The 21,508-nt window shown below is 53.4% G+C and overlaps 1 protein-coding gene and 1 long non-coding RNA gene across 3 annotated transcripts in view; one reads left to right on the top strand and one right to left on the bottom strand.

Moving 5' to 3' along the window:
• The window catches only part of LOC125321919, an 85,508-nt gene that overhangs the window by 37,580 nt on the left and 26,420 nt on the right, over positions 1 to 21,508 (top strand). For both annotated transcript variants that reach the window (XR_007201764.1, XR_007201763.1), the window contains exon 7: positions 12,773 to 13,029. This is a non-coding gene — a long non-coding RNA (uncharacterized LOC125321919). The remainder of the gene's footprint in view (positions 1 to 12,772; positions 13,030 to 21,508) is intronic.
• The window catches only part of SLCO2B1 (solute carrier organic anion transporter family member 2B1), a 34,986-nt gene continuing 18,455 nt past the window's right edge, over positions 4,978 to 21,508 (bottom strand). The window contains exons 8-15 of the mRNA XM_048295343.1: positions 16,464 to 16,572; positions 12,342 to 12,506; positions 11,018 to 11,210; positions 9,991 to 10,147; positions 7,882 to 8,042; positions 6,743 to 6,807; positions 6,113 to 6,233; positions 4,978 to 5,539 (exon numbers count right to left, since the gene is read on the bottom strand). Of these exons, the coding sequence (XP_048151300.1) occupies positions 5,365 to 5,539; positions 6,113 to 6,233; positions 6,743 to 6,807; positions 7,882 to 8,042; positions 9,991 to 10,147; positions 11,018 to 11,210; positions 12,342 to 12,506; positions 16,464 to 16,572 (1,146 nt within the window). The 3' untranslated portion in view covers positions 4,978 to 5,364. The remainder of the gene's footprint in view (positions 5,540 to 6,112; positions 6,234 to 6,742; positions 6,808 to 7,881; positions 8,043 to 9,990; positions 10,148 to 11,017; positions 11,211 to 12,341; positions 12,507 to 16,463; positions 16,573 to 21,508) is intronic.

Below are 21,508 nucleotides of genomic sequence, written 5' to 3'. Positions count from 1 at the left end.
TGGAATAGCTCTTTATTTGTGCCCAGCCCGTGCTCCAGAGCACTCCTGCAGTCACGAGAAATCAGAAACTGGGGGGGAAAAGAAAGATGAGCACAGAGTCCCCAAGGCTCCTTGAGTGCAATTGGGACACGGTCAGTGCCCAGTGTGTAATTAGGTCATGGCACTGGGAGGAAAAGGCCATGGGGAGGGTGGAAAGGGAAGCCTTTTTTAACAGCAGGTGTAAGAGCAAGAAGAGTTCAATAGCAAGTTTATCCAGGGAAGGTTGTTTTTTCCCTGTGTTTGCTCAGAAAGTTGTATCAGTGTGCACAGCTTGGAACATCTCAGGTTCTGGTCTCTTTAGCAAATGACATTCTAACTTGAGAAGTGAGAGGAGAGGGATTAAAATGTTCTGTCAGCCTTTATCAGCACCGTGTGAAAGCACTTCTGTCCTTCAGCACCCTGGAAGCACCAGATGAGGCGAGGCTGGGAATACGCTCGGGGAGCAGCGTCAGCCCTTATCACATCTGCAGGATAAAGGATGCTCTTCCCTCGGCACAATCATTTCAGAACCTTCAGCAACGAGCTCCTGCACAGCTCCATTGCAAGCCCATTAAGCCCCGAAGATGAATTCCATATTTCAGGAGTAATCATTACTCAACCTGTCTCTAAACACAGGAGATAGTTCCTGATTTACTCTGCTCCGTTTGCTTGGACCTTCGAGAGAGCACAACTGGAGGAGATGCACTTGGCAATAAGCAGGGAAACTTACTCAATTCAGCAGCACGGGGAGATAATTTTATGCCTCCAAGTGCAAGGGATCGTATCTTCCCCTCACAGGACAGCCAGTGAATTCTGCTGAATGCCAATTTAATTTAGAGGGACGATATGAGCTTAAAACTCTTCTGCTCTGCACGAGCTGGTGCCACATCCCCTTCCTCACAGGGCAAACTTTGCCCCCCAGCCCCCTTCCCCTGCACCACTGTTTTGCTCTTGATGTTAGATCCCAGTATTCTCCATTTCAGGCCATTTCTCCAATCTGCTGTGAATGATTTGGATTCCAATCCTGCTGTCCACAGCATTCACGACCGTAGGCAGAAATTTTATTAGCTCCTGCTTTTCTCATCGTCCAAGTGATTAATTAAAATATTGATTAGCCCTAGAGACGGGACAGACCCTGGTGAGATTCTTGGAGATAAATCCTTTTGGATAGGCAGTAAACTACCTGCAGCTCCTGGAGCTGAAGCTTTCCAATTACGCTTGTTTTCTCTCCTTCTCCTTTTCTCCTCTCTGCATGTTTGCATCTGGCTGATGCCAAAACCCTCATCTGGTTTATGAGGGTGAGGTGGGACAGGATCAAAACCCTTCCTTCAGTCAGGAGGGAGCACAGCTTCCCCGGGTGGGACAGGTGCCTGCCTGAAGGAGAAATGAAATGTTTGGTGTCATCTGTGTGAGACAATCCATGACATCCTTATCCAAGTCATTGCCCATGGATGAGTCGCTTCTTCAGCATCTTTCCAGGGATCAGAGCTGGGTCTGGATCTGCCTGGTTTCTGTTTTCCCCTTTGGAAATCCCTGGAAACCTCCAGTTTCTGGGAATTGTTGTGTTAATTGGTAGCAATTCGGTGATTCCTTGTCTCATCTTTTCAGTATTCCAGTGGGAACCTCCCGGATATTCTTGAACTTCAGTGTAACATCTATGAGTTATTTGCCTTCCTCTTCCCCAGCCTGGGAACTGGATTCCATCCACAGCTCTGCCTCAGTCCCAGGCACAGCAATTCTTTGTCTTTTGGCCACAAACTGTGTCTCTTCAGCGAGCATTTTCTGGGAACAGACTTCAGGTTGCCAGAGGCAGCTCAAGTGCATTTTAATAGAAACATTCACTGGGTTTTGATTCACGTTTTGTTGGCCCTCTGCAAACAGCCACAGAATCCACTCAGGACCATCCCTATCCCCTGTGCTGGAAAACCTGCTCTGTAACAGCAGCAGGAAACTGGGAGAAACCCTTTGGATGTGACTGCAGCGGAGCCAGGAGCACTCCAGGGAGAGATCTGGCCGAGCTAAACACACCAAAGGTGATTTAAAAACTTCAGCTTAGCTCTTTTTCCTGAGGAACGGGAATTGTGCTCAGCTCTAAAGCAGCTCTCGGCTCCGTAAATGCTTTGGGTCCTTCCCTCCAGTTGTAACTCCTTCTCTTGACCCCGTGCAATTCCCTCCAGCCCTAAAGGCACCGTTCTGCCTCCGGGTCTGTGACCCCTGGTCCCACAAAGTGCTGCATGAAGACACCCAGTGCTCCGGTTCCAGGAGGTCCATGGGCTTGTGGCCCAGCTGGATTCACTCCTGTTAACCTCCCCAACGCAGTCCATGGCTGGTGGCCCAGCTGCACCCCTCGGTGCTCTGTAAACTCTGTTTCAGGCTGTCTCCAGGGAATGCCTGCCCTGGGGAGAACCTGGCAGCCGGCACAGGGTGCATTTTGCTGCTGCTACCCCTTCCTTTGCTTCCTTTCTTTGCAGCCCTCGCACCTGCCTGCCCCTTGCTCTGCATCAAACACTCCTCCTGCTGCTCCCTCTCTGCTGCCAACCCTTTCATATTCCCTGGTTTTATCTCCTCCCTGCTGACGGGAGCTGGGAGCAGCCTTTCCAAGCTGCCTCTCTTTAATCTTCCCTGGCAAGGCAGTCCCTTTCAACTGCGTTCTGAAAGAGCCCAGAGGAAGGGACAGGGAAACGGGGGTTTATTGCTCTTTGTAGAAGCTCCAGCCCAAATTGATGGAAATTACCAGAGCAAAAGCAGAATAACAGGCCTAGAGCTAAGAGCCACTGTTTGCAAGTGCCTTGGGTGCTTATCCACAGGGATCTGTCCTCTGCTGGAGGGGTAACAAGGGAAGGAAGAATTCATGCTGTACCAGCTTGTGCATTGCCTCAGCCAAGCCTTTCCACGATGTGATAGGAGTTTTCCAAGTGGAAAATGAATGTGGATCCCCGAGCCCAGCAGTGGGAATGGGCTGGGAGTGAGCCGGCCAGGCCATCCTGCAGGTCCCTGGTGCATCCATCAGGATCCCAGCCAGGCAGGAGAGGGATGTGCAGCCTGTCTGCCACCTGCAGCAGCAGCACAGGCAATTAAACTCACTGTTTATTTTGGGAAAGGGTTTCATTTTCCCATTCTCCCCTCCTTTCTGCAAGTGGAACCACCGCTTCCAGTGGCTTGAGGGGCTCTCAGAAAGGCTCTGGAGGGGCTCCAGTGGGATGGGGGAGAGAACCATGGAATCACAGAATGGTTTTGGTTGGAAGGGCCTTAAAGCTCATCCGATTCCACCCCCTGCCATGGGCAGGGACGCCTTCCACTACCCCAGGTTGCTCCAAGCCCCGGCCAGCCTGGCCTTGGACACTTCCCTGGGCAAAGAATCGAATCCCTGGCAGATTCCTGGCACAGCACACTGCAGCTCCCCACTTTTCACGCCATATGGAGCAAATTGTGCTGTTGTTTGTTTGTTGTGGTGTGGAAAGTACCTTGGAGCGACTTGGGATTGAGATGAGCATGGCAGGAACTGCCTGTGAGCCAAGACTTGTGCTCAGCCAGGAAAGAACCTTCTTCTCTGTGGATGCAGCAAATTCCTGGGCTGCCGGGAGCTGGAACGACCGCTGTGGGCATCGTGAGCTGTCTCTGCCCTACTCCTGCCCGGAGAACCCCATTCCCACTCCTCTCCTGCTGCTTTAGCAACAGATGCTGCCTGGCCAAGGCTCGGAAAAAGAGGACAGTGCAAAACTCTCCCAGCTTCGGCTTTCCAAAGCTCCTGGTCAGCAAATGCTACTTGTCCTTCCTCGGATGGGTCCTCCTACATCCCTTCAGCATCCATGCACACCTCTGCCTTCCAGAACCTTCTCTGAAGACAGACATCACTTCTTGGTACCTTGAACACGGCTGTAAACTCCGAACCCAGTGAACACAAGGCACTGCACAAAAATAGGAAAAGAACCCAACCCAAACCCCTAAAAAATTCCAGTCAACCTCTCAGGCTGCTCTGAGGTAACTGGGTCCTTCAGAATGGCTGGACAAACAGTTTGGGGAAATAGCTAAATTCAGTCACTTCCCCAGAGGCCTTCCCCCCTCCACTTCTCTGCACACCCAGCCCTTTCCAGAGGATATTTGCTGGGGGGAAGGAGGGAATGAATTCTCCCCTCTGTGTAGTTCTTTTCTGCATTTTTGGGTTGAACTTACCAGTTTTGTTTTCTCTACTAAATTCCATCCTGGCACCAAAAATGACAAAGCCACCCCGTGGCTGTGGCTGCTTGCTGGTGGTGGGAGCAGCACAATTCACTCCTGGGTGGGAAGGAGTCCCAGCACGGGCAGAGTGCAGGAAATAGAGGCAGCTGAACCAAAATAACACCAGGCTGCACTTCCACCCTGTAATTACAGACAGAACCCCCTTCAGGGAGCCCAGGGCTGGCTGGCTCTGGGCTCAGATGGTTCAGCCACAATCTCTGCCCAGTCTGGAGAGGACTCCAACCTCCCCCTCTGATCCTGCGTCCCTGGGAAAAGTTCTGCCCTTCTCAAGCTGCAAACCAGGAATGCACCTGAACTCCCACGTGCTTCAGTGAGCTCCTGTGATAAGCACTGACCATCAGAAAGTAAGTGCTGATAACACAAAAAAAAAAGTATTATTATTATTGTTATTATTGTTATTGTTATTATTATTACTATTATTATTACTACTACTATTATTATTACTTTGTGTCCCTGCTGCCAAAGCAGGAATGGGAGTTTCTCCCCTGGGCTGGACCTCCTGGTCCTTTTGGTGTCCTCCCCTCCCCAGGATCCTCGTCCCTGCAGATGTGCAGGTTGGTCCTTCTGACAAAAGTGGTGACAAAAATCCCAGCAGTGTCAGCTGGAGCTGGATGAAATGTCCCAGGAGGAGAGGGCATCTGACACCAGGAGAGGAAAGGGAACAAGCACAGCTGACATTCTGGAGGCAAGGACAGACCATCAGTCACAGAGATCTATGGGTTCAGTACAAAACCATTTCTTAAAAATGATTTATTTAAAAAAATACAACCCACAAAACCCTTCAGGTTTATGGTTAATGCTCAGTGCTGGCATCACCGAGACGCTCAGCAGGAAAAAATGCTTTGAAGGACACAAATCCCGGAGGCTGCAGAGTCCAAGGGTTGAAGTGTGCGGACTAATCCATGGGAAGGAAGAAGCTGCACCCCTGAGGTGGAGAACAATGCATGGATGGATCCCCAGCACTGCAGGAAGAGTTCATCCCACCTGGGAGATCAGGAGGCAGCCCCAGGGTGCATCACTCCGGGCATCCACCCTCCACAGCTCGGGTGTGGGCTGATTCACGTGGCTCCACCTCCCCAGACTTGATCACAATTCACCTTTGCGGTGTCACACTTTGGATTCCGGGGTCTTTATGGAGTCTCCTGACAGTTTCTCCTTTTCTGGCTCTGCCTTTGTCTCCTGTGCCTGGCTGGCTTCCCTCTCCTGCTTGCTGAGGATCAGATACACGGCCCCGAAGCACAGGAAAGCGCCCACCTCGAAGAAAAACTGCAGCCCCAGATACCTGTGGGGTGCAAACGGAGGATCAGGGGAGTGGGGATATTCCTGAGTGCTCCAAGCACCTGAGACTCTGGGGGGGTTCTTCCAGGGACTGCCTCTGCCACAGTGCAGAGAGCTGGAAGGGCCTGGGGGGTGAGTGTCCCTGTGTGTTCACAGTGCTTTGCACAATGATTTGCCACGTACCCCCGGAGTCCCTGACCCCCATTATCCCGATGCCACGTGCCCCCGCAGTCCCTGACCCCCATTATCCCGATGCCACGTCCCCCCGCAGTCCCTGACCCCCATTATCCCGATGCCACGTGCCCCCGCAGTCCCTGACCCCCATTATCCCGATGCCACGTCCCCCCGCAGTCCCTGACCCCCATTATCCCGATGCCACGTGCCCCCACAGTCCCTGACCCCCATTATCCTGATGCCACGTGCCCCCGCAGTCCCTGACCCCCATTATCCCGATGCCACGTGCCCCCGCAGTCCCTGACCCCCATTATCCCGATGCCACGTCCCCCCGCAGTCCCTGACCCCCATTATCCCGATGGCACATGCCCCCGCAGTCCCTGATCCCGGTCTCCAGCCCTACCTCTGCCTGAAGAGGGTGTTGTCGTAGTACCTGCAGGCTGCCCTCCGGTCACACCTGCTCTCCCACAGGATGCAGGTGGTGTCGATGGCGCTGCCGTACAGCACCGGGCCCGGCATCCAAGCTGCAACACAGGGTCAGCCAGGTCCAGCCATCCCCCCCACCAAAGTCACCCCAAATCCACGTCCCCACGTGCCCCAGCCAGGTGCCTCCGGAACGCTTCAGTGATGGTGACCCCACCAGCCCCCGGGCAGCCCATTCCAGCTCCCCTCCTCTGTACACTGAGCACTTACTGCTCCTTCCCACGGCTGCTGTGGCACAGCCTGGGGGCCTCCAGGGTCACATGAACTTTCCCCTTTGGAGAAGTAACTGGTGGGATCCCAGGACAGGGTTTGGAGCCCCTCTGATGCACTGGAGGCGAGCAGAGCAGTGTCTGCACACAGCCTGAGCTCCTGGACCTGAAGTATTCCCATCCCTCCTTTGCACATGGAGATGGAGCCCTTGGAGCTGCCCTGTCTTATCCCCCACTGCAAGCACCCCCAGACCCCACAAGGCAGCATCTTTCCCTGCCTTGGGAAAGCCCTCTCCAAGAGCTGCCATTATTTTCTAGGATGATATTTTAACACAATTTACCTAAAACTCTCAGCAGCATGAACTGTATCCCAACAGCAAATGATTTGTCTTCAGGCTGGATGCTCCTGAAAAACAAAGTGGAAAACATGTCCTCTGGCAATCCCACCAGGATGGATGCTTCCCTCCCTGGCACGGCACCTCACCCACACATGGTCCTTCAACCCAGCCACCAAGCACCCAGGGAGTTCCCATTTACATCAGCAAAGCTGATGAGGGTTCATTCATTAGGGCTGAACACTGACCACGGCCTTCCCTTGGCCTGAAAATCCTGCCAGACCCAGGAAGACATGGGGAAGGCTTGGCTAAGGAGCATTTTTGCTTTTGAGTCAAAGAATCTGGGTGAGTGAAACAGAGGCAATGAAAGGGATGCTTTTTGTAACTGAGCAAGTGCTTTGCACGTGGAGGCAGCGGCTTTCCTGAGGTGAGAAGCCCCAGTGTCCATTCTGCTGGCAGCCCAGTTTTCTGGAATCTGTATTTCTGGCTGTGGCTCCTGCTGGGCTCACACGTGGAAAAGGACTGGTTGGCAGAGGACCCCCAGGCCAGCACCCTCAGGGGACTCAGCTTCCCTCTCCTCTCTGACTGCCTGGAGTACACGGAGCTCTGGGAGGTAAAAAGGGGTTTTTAACAACAGATTTTTCCCTAAAAAGCAACTCTTTAGAGTATTTTGGCCATGGAAATGTGCTCGGAAGTACCATTTATAGACTAAGACAGAGACTTCCCCATGGCTTTCCTCTCTCCCTCAGCTTTGCCCATGCTGGGGTCCAGCCCCACCAGCCTGGGATCACGTCTAGGCGGCTCCATCCTTCTCTGCCCCACAGGCACCTTTCCAAGGATGTGGGAAGGTGCAGCCCTAATTGCCTCTCTACACTGGGAGGGAGGCCGCTTGCAAGCAAAGGAAGGTAATTAAACTTCCTAACTTCACACAGAGCTGCCTTAAAAAGAGCCCAAGTGCCGTGTGCTGAATTACTGCTGAGTTAATGGTGCATCTTGTGCTGAGGTAAAAATCCCAGCAGGAACAGGCAGGAGGTGCAAAACAGGGCTGGTTTAACCCCCAGCTGCAGAAATCCTTCCTCCTGAACCAAACATCCCCTCTGGAAGCCCTCTGTGGCTGCCCAGGACCGTGCCCAAGGCGTCCCCACCTGAGGATGAGCATGAAGGACGGCGTGTGGGATGTGCTGGCGAGGATCCCTGCCAGGCAGGACAGGACCACGAAGGGCACGAAGAGGTGGGAGCAGCCGGTGCCGCAGGTGCCCGGCCTGGCGAGCCCTGCTCCCGGGATGCAGCTGCACTCGGTGTAGTTCTGCAAAGAGAGGAGAACATCCAGGGGCTGCTCACGTGCCCAGGGATGCGCAGATGGAAGGGAACGCTGCCAGAGTGAAGGAGGGCAGTAGGATTTGTCTGGAAATAATTAGCAGTAATTAGCACTCAGTACTTCGGGGACACATCAGAGGCCGGTTCAGGGCTCCAGGAGAGCTGGAGAGTGACTAGGGACAAGGGCTGGAGGGACAGGACACAGGGAATGGCTTCCCACTGCCAGAGGGCAGGGATGGATGGGATATTGGGAAGGAATTCCTGGCTGTGAGGGTGCTGAGGCCCTGGCACAGGGTGCCTGGGCTCTGCCATCTGTGCCCAGGCGCTGTCCTGCTGTGAGCCCCTTCATCCAGGGCTGTGTGCAGGGCCCAACTGCAGCCAGAGCCCAACCTCAGGGCAGCATTAAATCAAAAACGTAAAACCTCACCTTTGAGAGAGGCTCATAAATAACTGGCAGAGAATTATAGCAAAGAAAAGATGCCCTGAGGTGATGGATGAGGAATTTTTCCTTTTCTCTATTTTTTAGCCACAATTTTCTTTTTTTTTTTTTTTTTTTTTTTTTTAACAAGAAACCTCTGGGTGGTTTTTTTGAAGAGACCTTAAAATTAATAATGAGCATCATCTTTTGGTTGCCAGAGGGGGTGGCAGTTTGCAGAAGGGTGATCCCAGAGGCAGGAGCAGTTCAGGGTCTCCCAAAACCTCATTCCTACATCCAAGCTTGCACGGTGCCCTCTGGAAAGGCTGCAGCAGAGCTGGGCACACAGCTGCAGGGCTTTCTGCAGGCTGGGAGGTTTCTGGAAACCCCGGGACAGGGAAGGCAGTAGGCAATGAGTGCCACAGGTCCCTGCACTGGCAGAGATGCTGAAAATTGTAAGAAAAGTGTAAAATTTCCGAGAAAGCAAGGGCTGGAATAGGGAGGCAACTTCGAGGAGGAAGAAGGCAGTTGGAAAGGATCTGCCATACAAAAGGCAGGCGTGGGGGTGCAGGAAAGCACATTTGGGACTAAGCTCTGGCAGAAAGCATAATTGTTATTAAAATGAAGTGCTGTTAATTAACAAAACGCTGCTGAAAACTGCCCAGACAGTCCCACGCTGCCATTACAGCCTGTGCCAAGCGGAAAGCCACTCATCCTACACAGACTGCAGAGAGGTTGGAATGGCAAAGATTTCCGTGCGGGTTATCTGTTGAACTGCGCTGTCTGCAGACCCACAGAGCAGCTGGGAGAGCTCAGAGCTGTCGGGGTGTTGGTGGCAGGCCGGGAGCAGCACAGCAGAGACAAGCACAGGGCAGCAGAAAGACCCCACCAAAGGAAGGCCAGGAGCAAACCCCACTGTTCCAGCCCCTGCACTGGATTCTCCACTCAGTCCCCCTCTCATGCAGACACTTGGCTGGGCAGCCTGTGCCCATGGAGAGGGTGTGCACTCTGCAACCAGATGGGAATTTCCACCCTGCAAACCTGGGAGCTGAAGGGCGGAATAGCACCCCTCTGACGAGGCTCTCCCAGCGCACTCACCACAGCTCTGCCAAATGCCAGTGCTGGGAGCAACCTGGGCACCTGGGAGGCGTCCCTGCCCATCCAGGGGGGTGACCTGGGAGAGCTTGGAAGTTCCTTCCAATCCAAACCATTCTGTGGTCCTGGGGCAGCCCCTCAAGCTGCTGGGTAGCAATGAATCTGGAGAAGCCAGGGTTTGGGGAGCACAGCCTGACCTGGGGGTCAGGGAATGGGGAGGGACACCTGTACATCCTAAACCACTGGATCCTAAGAGGTTCGTTCCTGCCTGTTGCCTTGGCCGAGGGATGTTCCCAGCCTCCCCCTGCTCATCCCACACGGATCACGCAGCGCTTGCCCAACACCAATGAACATCAGAAAATCCATCTGCCAGTCTGGAGCAGGACAGTGGTCACCCCTCAGCAGCCATGCCCCAGGCCCGACTCACCAGGACTGAGTTGTTTGTGTCGATGTTCACATTCCTGCAGCCAGCAGAGCAGGGGGAGGTGTATTCCACGCCGTTGGAGCCACAGACGGGGTTGAAGCCCTTCTCGGGGCAGTGACACTGCGCGTTGCACTCCATGTCATGGTGCCCAAACCCAGAGCTGAGCACGAGGGAAGTGTTAGTGCCAGGTACTGATCAATATGCATCTTACAGAGAAAACAAACTGCCTGTGTGCTGAGATCAGTAAAAACCCACTTGACTGCTCAACAAACCCTTCCCCACGTGTGAGTGAGGAGCCACGGGAATTCCACCATCACCCCGGGCCTTGGCTCTGCCTGGGCAAAGCATCCCAGCCACAAATGGTCCCAGGAGCCTCCCACTTCCTTCATACTTGGTCCCAAGCCCGGGCTTTGGGGTTCTTGCAACACCCCACTGTGGGAGGGAAGGAGGGAGGGAGGGAGATTCCCCTGAGGGCCGGGACCACAGGACACTGACCAGGCAATTCACAGAGACCTGGATCAAGCCTTGAGGGCACACAAGAAGATCCTGCCCACGTTTAGCTGCCGCAGCTTGGAAGGTGTGATCCCAGGGCTGGCCCAAAACTTTCCAAGATGAAATGTAAGTCTTGTGCTGTTTGTGCCAAAAACGTGTTTACTTCGGGTTCCACACTTGCTCCTCAGTGGGAAATCTCACTGGTGGAATTCTTATAACCCTGCTCCTAAAAATCTCATGTTAAAAAGGTTTTAACCCAAAGGAGATAAAGCTGAGCTGACTCCACCGTGTGTGGGATAAATCATGAAGGGTATCTGTATCATTTCTGCCCTAAACCTGAGGACACAGCAAACTCGGTGCTTATCCACAAGAATTTCTTACTTTATCTCCATCAGCCGCTTCTCCTGAGGAAATGAATCAATTTCTGGGGATTCTGCTTGGCTCCCACCCCCACCCCGAGGAATGTGCCCGTGGCTGGGGTGTGCCCACCCTGGGAATGCCCCCCCCGCCCCGTGCCCAGCCCGCAGAGCAGTGGTACCTGTCCCAGTAGGTGACACCGGCCACCTTCTGCGTGGGGCAGCCCAGGAAGAGCAGGGGAAAGGCCCCGAGCAGGCAGAGCAGCATGCCCAGCACACACAGGGCACTGCACTGCCTCAGAGACATCTGGAACCGCTTCAGGATGGCACCGCCCACCACAATCCCCACCATGGCCCCGGGGATGTTCACGGCACCTGGGGAAAGGCAGGGCATGGAATCAGGGAATCACAGAGTGGGTTGGGAGGGATCTTAAACATCACCCAGTTCCAGCCCTTCCACTGTCCCATGCTGCTCCAAGCCCCGTCCAGCATGGCCTTGGACACTTCCAGGGATCCAGGGGCAGCCACAGCTGCTCTGGGCACCCTGTGCCAGGGCCTGCCCACCCTCACAGGGAAGGATTCCCTCCTAAAACCCTACCTAAAGCCATTCCCCCTTGTCCTATCACTGTACCTTGCTTTCCATCCTCTGAGCTGCGTCAGTCCCTTCTCACAGCAAAGGCCCAGGGGATTTGCTGTTGGGTTCCTGTTTTTCAGCACAGGGGATTCAGAAGGGACCAAGGTTTTTGCAGGAACTGGTGGAATAATGCTACGAAAAAGCTGCTTTTCAAAGCCAGGGCAAACCGGCTGCCTTATGTATCCATGGATGGAAGATGCCAGGAGCAGTGGAAAGCCATGCTTCACCCAGCAAAATGTGATTTTTCAGTGTGGACAGGAGGAAGCACCAAGTAAACCTGGGGAGGATGTTTAATTTCTGTGCAGCACAGGACTGTGCCCATTTCTGTGGTCACCCTTGTAAAACCCCATTTATCTAAAACCCCTCATTTTTGGGGGAGACCAAAGTTCAGCTACAGACGTGCAAACTGATTAATTCAGCTGAGGATCAACGGGGAGGTTGCTTTCAGACCATAAATACCCACGCAAGGAAGGAATTTCCAGCTACAGAAAGCTTTTTGATCTGAGGGAGAAAGGCAAAGCAAGACTCAGTGGTGAGAACAAAGGCTAGAGAAATTCATCCACTGAGCACAGGGCTGACTTGAATGCAGAGGGTAAATCTGAGCTGGGAGCAGCTCAGCTCACATTGGGGCAGGAGAGCACTGCTTCAGCATTTAACCTTCCCGCCTGCATTCAGCCCTGGGCTTTGCCAGTCTGCTCTGCTCACTTTATTCTGATTTATCTGTTGCAGACCTCAGAGGCCTCTTTCCCTGAGGAGCTGTGGCAGGATCTCTGAACTCTCCGACTGATTCTGAGAGGGGGGCTTTATTCCAGAGGAACTCTTCCTAATTTCTAGATTATTTTTTAAAGAGTCAAAAGCTCAGCAACACTTACCAATGATCATGTTGGCCAGGGATGCTGTGAGGGAGAATTGTCTCTCCAGGAACTTGCCCATGAACGTTGCTAACCCAGCAACCATGGCAGAGATGTTGACCTGAGCCAGCACCACCAGCAGGTACACGGGATGCCGCAGGTTCCTCAGCAGCACCACAGGGAAACCTGAAAGGACAAGGGGGCACCTGTACCATGGAGAGCAGGGGTACACCAAAATATTAATCAGGGAATCACAGAAGGGTTTGGGTTGGAAGGGACTGCAAAGCTCATCTCATTCCACCCCTTTCCTTGAAGCTTTCTGGCAGGGCTTCTGCTAAAACAAACACAAAAGTACATGGGAAGTCACTAAAAGTTAATTTATTTGTTTGCTGCACTTGCAATTTCAGTGTCCTTTTTGTTTCAATAATGAAAAATGCATTTTTTGATTACAGGCAAGAAACGCTCCAGCAAGCTGCTCTAGGGCTGAACCCTTGAGCAGGAGAGGTCTCCACGGAGCTCAGCACAGGCAGCCCCAGCTGCCAGGGAACGGGGTGCCCGGTGCTGCCAGCTGGGAGCTGCAGCTGTCCATCCTGGAGCAATCTCCCCTTCCTGCACATCCCAACCCCACTTTCTGCTCCTGCTGCTGCTCTCCCGCTGCCTTCCCCTGCTCTGGCTGGCACGCAGAGGGCAACTTCCGAACGAACTGCTGGTGAGTTTCCCAGATGCGGGCTCAGGCAGCCAATATGCTGGAGCAGAGATAAGGAATTAACAGGGAGGATTAATGCAAAGGACTGCCATAAATTAATGGTGTTAATTCTTGGCAGCTGACAAACAACTGGGACAATCTTTCTATCGGCTCCAGCCCAGCGGCACCAGGGCACTGCGGTGGGGAGGCCTCCCTGGGGCTTGTCTGGGAGCTGTCCCCAGATGGGGACAGATTTTGGCTGTCCTAAATGTTCTGTGGAGGGCAAAAGGACCCTCTGTGGGTGCAGTAGGGTCCTCCATGTGCAAAGGCAAAACTCCCCAAACTCATGGCAGCATCGCCTCTCCTGCTCAGCACTCTGCCCTCAGGTCAGGCAAGCAGCCCAAAATTTTAGGGAGTTGCAAAAGCAGGTCCAAGCATACTAGGCATGGTCAGGGACCCTGGAATTTTGACCTTGTGGAGGCTGGCAGTCAGTGGAGAGGGAAGGAGCTCCGTTACACCAATGTGAACCCAAGAGGGGAGATGGTTTTGCTTTCAAGTACCACTAAAGGTCCTGATCTTCGAAGCATATTCCTGGAATTTCTGAGCCATATTACAGATAGGAAACCTCAGATTGCTTGCTGAAAAATCTGATTTTTGTGGGAATCTTCCACCAAAAAGTTCTTTTCCCTGTAGGCCTTTGGTCTTTTCAGTCAAACCACACCCCCGCTGCCCCACCAGATCAGAGGTAAAAAGCTGCAGCTCTTTTTACCACTCGGAGGTAGAAAGCTGAGCAGGTCCCCACTTCATGGTGGGAGCAGCAAGACTTCCCATCCTCTGCAATCCCCACCTCAGCACTAATTGGATCTTCCTCACAGCTCCAGAGAGGAAGCTGGGCAGACAGGAAAAACAAGTGGAAACTTCAAAATAATAAACAAAAAATATCCTTGAAACTGCCTCTAGGGACCATAAGGGAAACAAACGAGTCACGAGTGCAGCGTTCCAATTGCTTTGAAGATCACCTTTAATGGGCTAATTCCCAGTATGTGCAGCAGAATCGGCACATCCTCCCAGCTGTTTTCAACAGAAGCCTGGAAATTAGCAATGGAAATTACTTCAGGCAAGCTAAATCCTACAATTTTTATTTCTGCAGGAAGATCCTGTGCCTGCAGAAGGAGGAATTGGTGGTGGTGGGGGTGCAAGCCAGTGTCCCACAGAGAGAGCATCTGTGCGAGAGCCAAGATCATTCCCCATGGAGGCCTGATGTCCCCAGCGCTGAGGGACTCAGCCAGCAGAGCTGCTCCCTCCTGGGGTGACTGACCTCAGTGCTTGGAACGTCCCCAGAGCCCCTTATCCTGCACACAGCTCCATCCTGTTATCGCTGACGGGGCTGGAAAGGCCCTTCCTGCCCAAGGCAGAGCCTCCAGGGCTCAGCGCGCTGCCCTCACACCCTGCCCCAGAGAGGCCCAGAGCCCCCAGGAGCACCTCATGGCATGGGCTCCAGCCCAGCCTTGTTCTGCTTGCAGGACATGGCAAAACTTCCCACAAGCCTGATTTTGCCCTCTGGTTATCCCCAAAGCAACAGAACACATGGCAAAAGGCATTTCCTTCTCCATAATCGTGGAAAGGTTTGGGTTGGAAGGAGCCTCAAAGCCCATCCAGTCCCATGCCAGGGGCAGCGACACCTTCCACTATCCCAGGTTGTTCCCAGCCCCATCCAACCTGGCCTTGGACACTTCCAAGGTGATTCAGGCCGGACAATCTCCAAATGCTGCTTTCATAAATTATCGTGTAGAAAATAATAGTAAAAATAGAAACTGAGAGAGGAAACAAAACAAGCAGGAGAGTGATGGAATGGGAAGAAAATTCTCTTTCCAGTGACTCGTGGATGAGCCAGCCCTGAAGTCTTTAGGCTTCACCCAAACTGTCCCATCTAACCATCACACACTACCTGTCACCCTGCTCCTGGCTCTAAACAGGGTTTTGTACTGGAGATCCTGGTGATTTCAGCAAGATTGCTCTCCTGACAAAAACCAGATGCTTCATTTATTTCAGAACTGGGCTTTGGGGGATAAATTCTCTGAAATAATGAATTTAATACCACAGCCCTGACACAGCAACACTGATGCAAGCCCCGAACCAAAGCTGCAGCTGGAGCAGGGTAAGATATTTCCTCCTCTCTCCTCCCGGGAGCGGGGAGCTCATTTTCATTCGTGTTTCAGAGGCACAGAGCAGAGTGTTGGTGTGAAAATCCCATCTGAGCACTATCAATCTGTTCCCACGCAGCCGCTGCCATCACACAGGATTCTAAATGACAGTGCAACAAGGTCGGGGGGGGAAGAAACCCCCGACCGCCTCCTCTAATTGAGCATTAGGCTGACGAGCAAACGCTGCCACCAGCGGGAGGAAAACCTGCCCACGCCTCCCTGGCTGTGCCTGCCCTGCACTGACCTTCAGAACACAGAGGATTTCCAATAAGTTAACGGGATAATAGCTGGGAAATATGGTGGAAGCTGACACGGAGTGACTTCAGAGGGCCACTTTTCATAAGTAGTTGCCAAAGTGCAGTGTATTTAAAAACCCCAAACATCCCAACCATTAGCAGATGCCTCCACAGACTAAAGCCCAGCTGATCCCCTTCACCACAAAGAGCCCACTCATTTCCAAACAACTTAATTGCACTGGATTCAAATCCCAGTCTCTGATTTTAGCTGCTCAGACCCTGGCCCCAGGCAGCGCTGGCCGTCCTCAGTGGGACAGGAGGTCAGCCTGGCTTGGATATTGTCTCCAGCCTTGGAGGAGCGGGTCTGAAGAGGGTTTTTGGGGATGAAAGTTGCCAGTGCTGCTGTGGGTCTGATTCCTGCCATGGCCTGAGGACTGAGCAAGAGCAGCTGGATGCACCCTAGCCCCTCTGACTGAAGGGGGTCTCTCCCTTGCCATGGCCCTGCTCCAGGCTCACAGCTTGCACCCCTCTTCCCTGCCTGGATTTGGGCTCTGGCGAGATCTTGGCCTGTTTCCTACTGCCCACCTGAGCCATAAATCACAGAGTCACAGAAGGATTTGGGCTGGAAGGAACCTTAAAGCCCACCCAGTCCCACCCCCTGCCATGGGCAGGGACACCTCCCACTAGCCCAGGTTGCTCCAAGCCCTGTCCGACCTGGCCTTGGGCACTTCCAGGGAAGACATGTGACACTCAGAGTGAGCAAGCCCAGGTGCTTTGGCTGGCATGAGGTGCAGCAGGGCAGTCTGGGTGAGGTGAACCACATCTGCTAGGAGCAGAGGGGTTAAACCCAACACTGAGCCTAAGGTGCATCTCGAGGGCCCATCCAGGAGCTGGGCTGAGCATAGGTGGGAACATCCCTGTTCCTTGGCAGCACTGCAGCCCCAGCACGGCCCCAGCTCAGCTGTCTGTGCCAGCAGGGAGTCGCCATCCGCGTGGGATCGGGACATTCCACACTTACGTCTGATGAACTCCGGTAGGGAGAGGCTCTCCATGTGCTTGGATCTCGACCTGAGCTGGCTCAGCATGTCCTCCCTCTTCTTGCTGCCACTGTCCTTCCCTCTCACCACCTGGGGACACACCAGAGGCTGTCACTGCACACATCATGACAGAGCTTCCCCTGCTCTCGCCTTTTCTCTCCCAAACCATGACACACAGCAGCCCATGATGTTTTTGGCCTTGGCCATCCCTGTCCATGTCCAGCTGCTGCTCCCTGCCCACACCACCGGGTTTCCAATGGGGCTGAGAGCATCCAGACATATATCCATGCTGCAGGGAAGTTTTCCCACCTTTCCTGACAGCAGTGGATCACACTTCATCAATATCAAGCTGTGCTGTTCCCCAGGCACAGCACACCGTGTGCTCAGCTCACACAAATTCAGGAGGTGCAAACCTTTGCAGGGAAAGCTGGATACCCTTAGGGGGATGGTTTTCTGCCCCAGAAGTTCTTGTACCTCTGTGTGTGGGGACAGGCACAGGCACCCAAGAGGGATACAGCTGGATCCCCACCAGCACAGCTTTGAGCACCGGTTTGGATGGAGGATGTGTTCTCTGTGTTCCCTAAAAGCTGCTGGGCAGGAAAGAGGCAGCAATTGTAAGAGGAAAGTGTATCCAGGCAAGCAGGAGGTCTGGGATGGAGGCAAAACATTTGTCACCTCCTGAGCCAAGAGGCTGCCCAGGGCAGTGGTGGAGCCCCCAGCCCTGGAGGGCTCAGAGAGTGGAAGATCCATTGCAGCCCCACTCGGCCAAGTGTCCAACACCCCACGGCACTGGGAAGCCAAAGGAGCAGAGGATTTCTGGGATGTGCTTCGGGTCCCCTGCTCTGCTTTTAGGGGAATCACAGGAGCAGAGGGCATTAATTAGAGGAGCTGTGGGGCTGTGCCTGTGGGGTGGCAGGGCAGGGCTCAGGGGAAACCACGGAGTGCTTACAGCCAGAGCCAACAGCCCGGCTCTGCCACGCCCCTCAGCTCAGCAGCTCTGCTGCAGCTCCTGGCACCAGTCTGGGCTGGACAAACGAGTTCATTCAACAGCAATTAGAGACTTGTAATGGACACAGAGAAACAGGCAGCTCTTGGGCGAAAATCACCTCCTGTGCTCTGAAACTGAGAGTGGTCATTAAACCACAGCGAGGTCACAGTGTCTGTGCTGCGGGTGCCACGAGCCCTTTTTTAAGGGCAAAAGCAATGAAACTCCTTTCCTGTTTTTTATGGCTGGAGCTCAGGCTTTCATACGTTTTTCAAATGCAAAGATAAAATCCGGCTCCCTTTCACTTTTCAACTGCGTTACAGGGGCTCTTCTCTCTGCTCTGAAACTGCAGCACTTTCCAAAAATACATTCAAGCTGTTCCTGACTGTGGCTTCCTCAGCTTCCAGCTGTTTGTACTTCTGAGAGTCAACAGCCGGCACGTCCAGACAAAACGCAACTCCCCCCAAATTCCCCAGTCTGGGTTGTCCCTGCGGGTGACCCTTGCAAGGGACATTTCCGTGCTGGCTCAGGAGCAGCAGCTGCCTGCACAGGGAGCAAAGCCCTCACAGAGGAGGAAAGCTCCTCTCCCCGTGCTGCCTTGGCCCTGGTATATTTTTTTGCTGCCTGAAAGGATCAGGAAATACATTCCTCTGGGATGAAGGAAAGCAGGGGCAAAAGGAAAAGCAGAAATCCTGCCTGCTTGCTGCAGATGATACGGGAATGGTGCTGGAATGCTGCTGGCTGCGCCATCAGCGATGCCCAAGCCCTGAGGAGGATGCTGTGCTCCTGCCACAGGGAATTTTGGCACCCTCACGGCAGGAATTTGTCAAGCTGGAGCTGGAAGGTGCAGTAGCATGGGCTGGCTGCTCAGCCCTGCCCCAGCATCGTGCCAAGGAGAAACAAACTAAGCTTACAAAATGCCCCTATACTTGGGTTTTCTTGGATGATTCCTTAAAGGACTCCATTTCTTGGTGCCACTTGTTGCATCTCACATTTTTGCAATGAGATTTTATCTGTATGGAAGATTTTGCCCACAGAAGCTGTGGCTGCCCCTGGATCCCTGGCAGTGTCCAAGGCCAGGTTGGATGGGGCTTGGAGCAGCCTGGGACAGTGGAAGGTGTCCCCGCCCATGGCAGGGGTGGCACTGGATGGGCTTTCAGGTCCCTGCAACCCAACTCATGCTGTGATTCCCTGAGTCCACTGGCATCACTTCCAGTCTTCCAGGGATGGAGGAGGCAGACAGGCTTCTGAGGAAGGAGAATGAAGCTCCCACACACTTTGCACCAGGAAGAGCATCCCCAGCCTGACCTTGGCCTGGGGAAATCCCCAGTTTCCCTGCACAGACATGAATAAATCCAGGTATGGCTGAGCAGGGCTCTGCAGGAAAGGAAAATGAAAGCAGCTTTTGCCGCCAGCTCCTGCTCTCCCCACCTGCTACTGCACCTGTGAGAAGGGCAGCCAGAGGTGCCAGCAGCCTGGGCTTATCCAAATACACCCCTGGAAACAGGGATAAATGACCTGCTCTGTGACAGAGAGGTTTTCTTTGTTTATTTTGAGGTGTCTGCAGAGTTTCCCTCTGGCTGTGAACAGGACCTGGCACTCCCAGCTCAGTAAAGTCAGAGAAGTTATTTTCATATTAGACAAACAAAGTGTAAAACCTCACAGCTTGCAAAAGGATTACTTTCCTTTTGACAAGGTCACGCTCCCCACAAACACTTCATTCTGCCTCTTGCAGCACGTGCGGGTCCCTCCAGGGACCCTATTTCCAGGAGTGTTAACATCACCAGCGGAGGGGCACCTTGCTCCCACTGAATGGGAGGATTATTTTTAGCTGCTGTTTGTGCCTGACTTTAAAGCTCCCTGGGGAAAATCCACATGTAGAGCCCAGCCCACTCCTGAAGCCTGTCCTTCCACTTTGCCCTCTTTGCTCCTCAGATCATGCCCTGTACTCCTAGGCTGCCTTTGGTGGTGCTTTAGGAACTTTAATGAGGCACCCAGAGCATCACAGCACCTTTTCCCAGAGAAAGAGCTCCATCTCCAGCACCCAGTGGGGGCCCACAGGAGAGCTGGACAGAGACTTCTGCAAGGGCAGGGAGGGACAGGACAGGGGGGAATGACTTTAAGAGGAAGGAGGGCAGGGACAGATGGGATATTGGAAAGGAGTTGTCCCCTGGGAGGGTGGGGAGGCCCTGGCACAGGGTGCCCAGAGCAGCTGTGGCTGTGCCTGGATCCCTGGCAGTGTGCAAGGCTGGGCTGGAGTAACCTGGGATAGTGGAAGGTGTCCCTGCAACACGGAGGGAAATAAGTTTTTGAAACCTCCTGCCAGTGAGGCTCAGGAGGAGAGCACTGAGGAGTGACCTGGTGTCCAGAGGGGTTGTGTGACAGCGAACTGGAGCCACCAGGGCTTGGACAGGAGCGGGACATGCAGACCTGCTTCCCATGAAATCCATGGGAGCTTGGATACGAGTGGGACACGCAGACCTGCTTCCCATGAAATCCATGGGAGCTTGGATACGAGCGGGACACGCAGACCTGCTTCCCATTAAATCCATGGGGGCTTTGTCTCAAGGCATCTGTCAGTGGATGCCGAGTGCTGACATGGCAGGGAGGTTTGTCCCAGCCAGGAGGAAGAGTCCCTCAGTGTCACTCAGTGTCACTCAGCCCCTCTGGCATTTGGGAGACGTTGGGTTCTGTGTTTGGAGTGTCCCAAAGCAAACCTGCAGCGGGAGGGATCTGGGTGGCCAAGACAGGTCCTGCACACAAGAAATGCTGAGCAAGGACAGTGCTCCTGTTTCTGTCTGAGGCGTTGCTGAGAGCAGCTTTCCCCCTTTCAGTCCCTCTCCTTGTCACCCTCAGAGCTGCAGGACAGACACAGGCTGTGGCCCAGGAATACTGGAATATTGTGACAATACAGCTGCCTGGCTTGGGATGCAGCAACACCAGCAGATGGCAAAGCATGAGCTAAACTTTGGCTACACAGCAACTGGAGAGTGCTTCAAGTTCCTCACAATCCAGGACACAACTGCAAGAAATGGTCCAGGCTCATGGAGGCAGGATTAAACTGGAATTACTGGGAAAAAAAGCTGTTCTTGACTGAAAACATTTTTTCCAGTATAAAAGCCTCATCCCCTCATCCCCTTCTTGGGTTCATGACAACTCCATGGCTTTGCTGTGATCAGCCCCCAAACAGGATTATTCAGGATACTCTGGTGCTAGAAACCTACCGACAGGCAGCAAAGTAGAGAAATAAAGATGTTCTGGGCTCGGAGTGACTAATTTACAAAAAAAAGATCAGAAGAGCAGCCCCACATTATCATTAATGTTAACACGAGCCCTTGCAGGAACTTCAAAGGAAGAATTCATCAAGAAAAGGTGAAGCTGAAATGTGGCTGTGGAATGAAAGATGTAGATGTGTCCTGGCTGGTGGGAGGAGGCAGATAAGTCTCCGAAGACACGGAGGGCTGGGTGATACCCGGTGTTCGCTGCGTGATGCCCACTGAGGAGGGTGGCCAGAAATGGAATCCAAGCTGCTGGTGCAGGAACACCTCAGCTGCCTCTGGGCAGAGCAGAGCAGAGCTTTTTGCATGGGCTGTTCCCATGCCGAGCCTGAAGGCATCTGCTGTGGGTAAGACAAATTTTTGGGGCTCTACGAGCTGCGTGGAAAAGCTCAGTTGATTTCTTCAAGTACTTGCAGCTTGTGGTTGCTCTGCTGGTAGATTTGTTCCTGCTTTGGACAGTCAGAAATCCTGGAACACTTCCAGGGATCCAGGGGCAGCCACAGCTGCCAGGGCCTGCACACCCTCACAGGGAACAATTCCTTCCCAGTATCCCATCCATCCCTGCCCTCTGGCAGTGGGAAACCATTCCCTGTGTCCTGTCCCTCCATGCCTTGTCCCCAGTCCCTGTCCAGCTCTCCTGGAGCCCCTTTAGGCACTGGAAGATCTCCCTTCTCCAGACTAACACCACCAGCAACTCCAGCCTGAATCCACAGCCCTTTGTGATGGAAAACCCATCACTTTTGTGTCCTTAGCCAAACACTGA

This window comes from Corvus hawaiiensis, chromosome 2 (genome assembly GCF_020740725.1).
Source record: "Corvus hawaiiensis isolate bCorHaw1 chromosome 2, bCorHaw1.pri.cur, whole genome shotgun sequence".
Taxonomy (NCBI): domain Eukaryota; kingdom Metazoa; phylum Chordata; class Aves; order Passeriformes; family Corvidae; genus Corvus; species Corvus hawaiiensis.
This window is presented reverse-complemented; position numbering and strand designations above follow the sequence as displayed.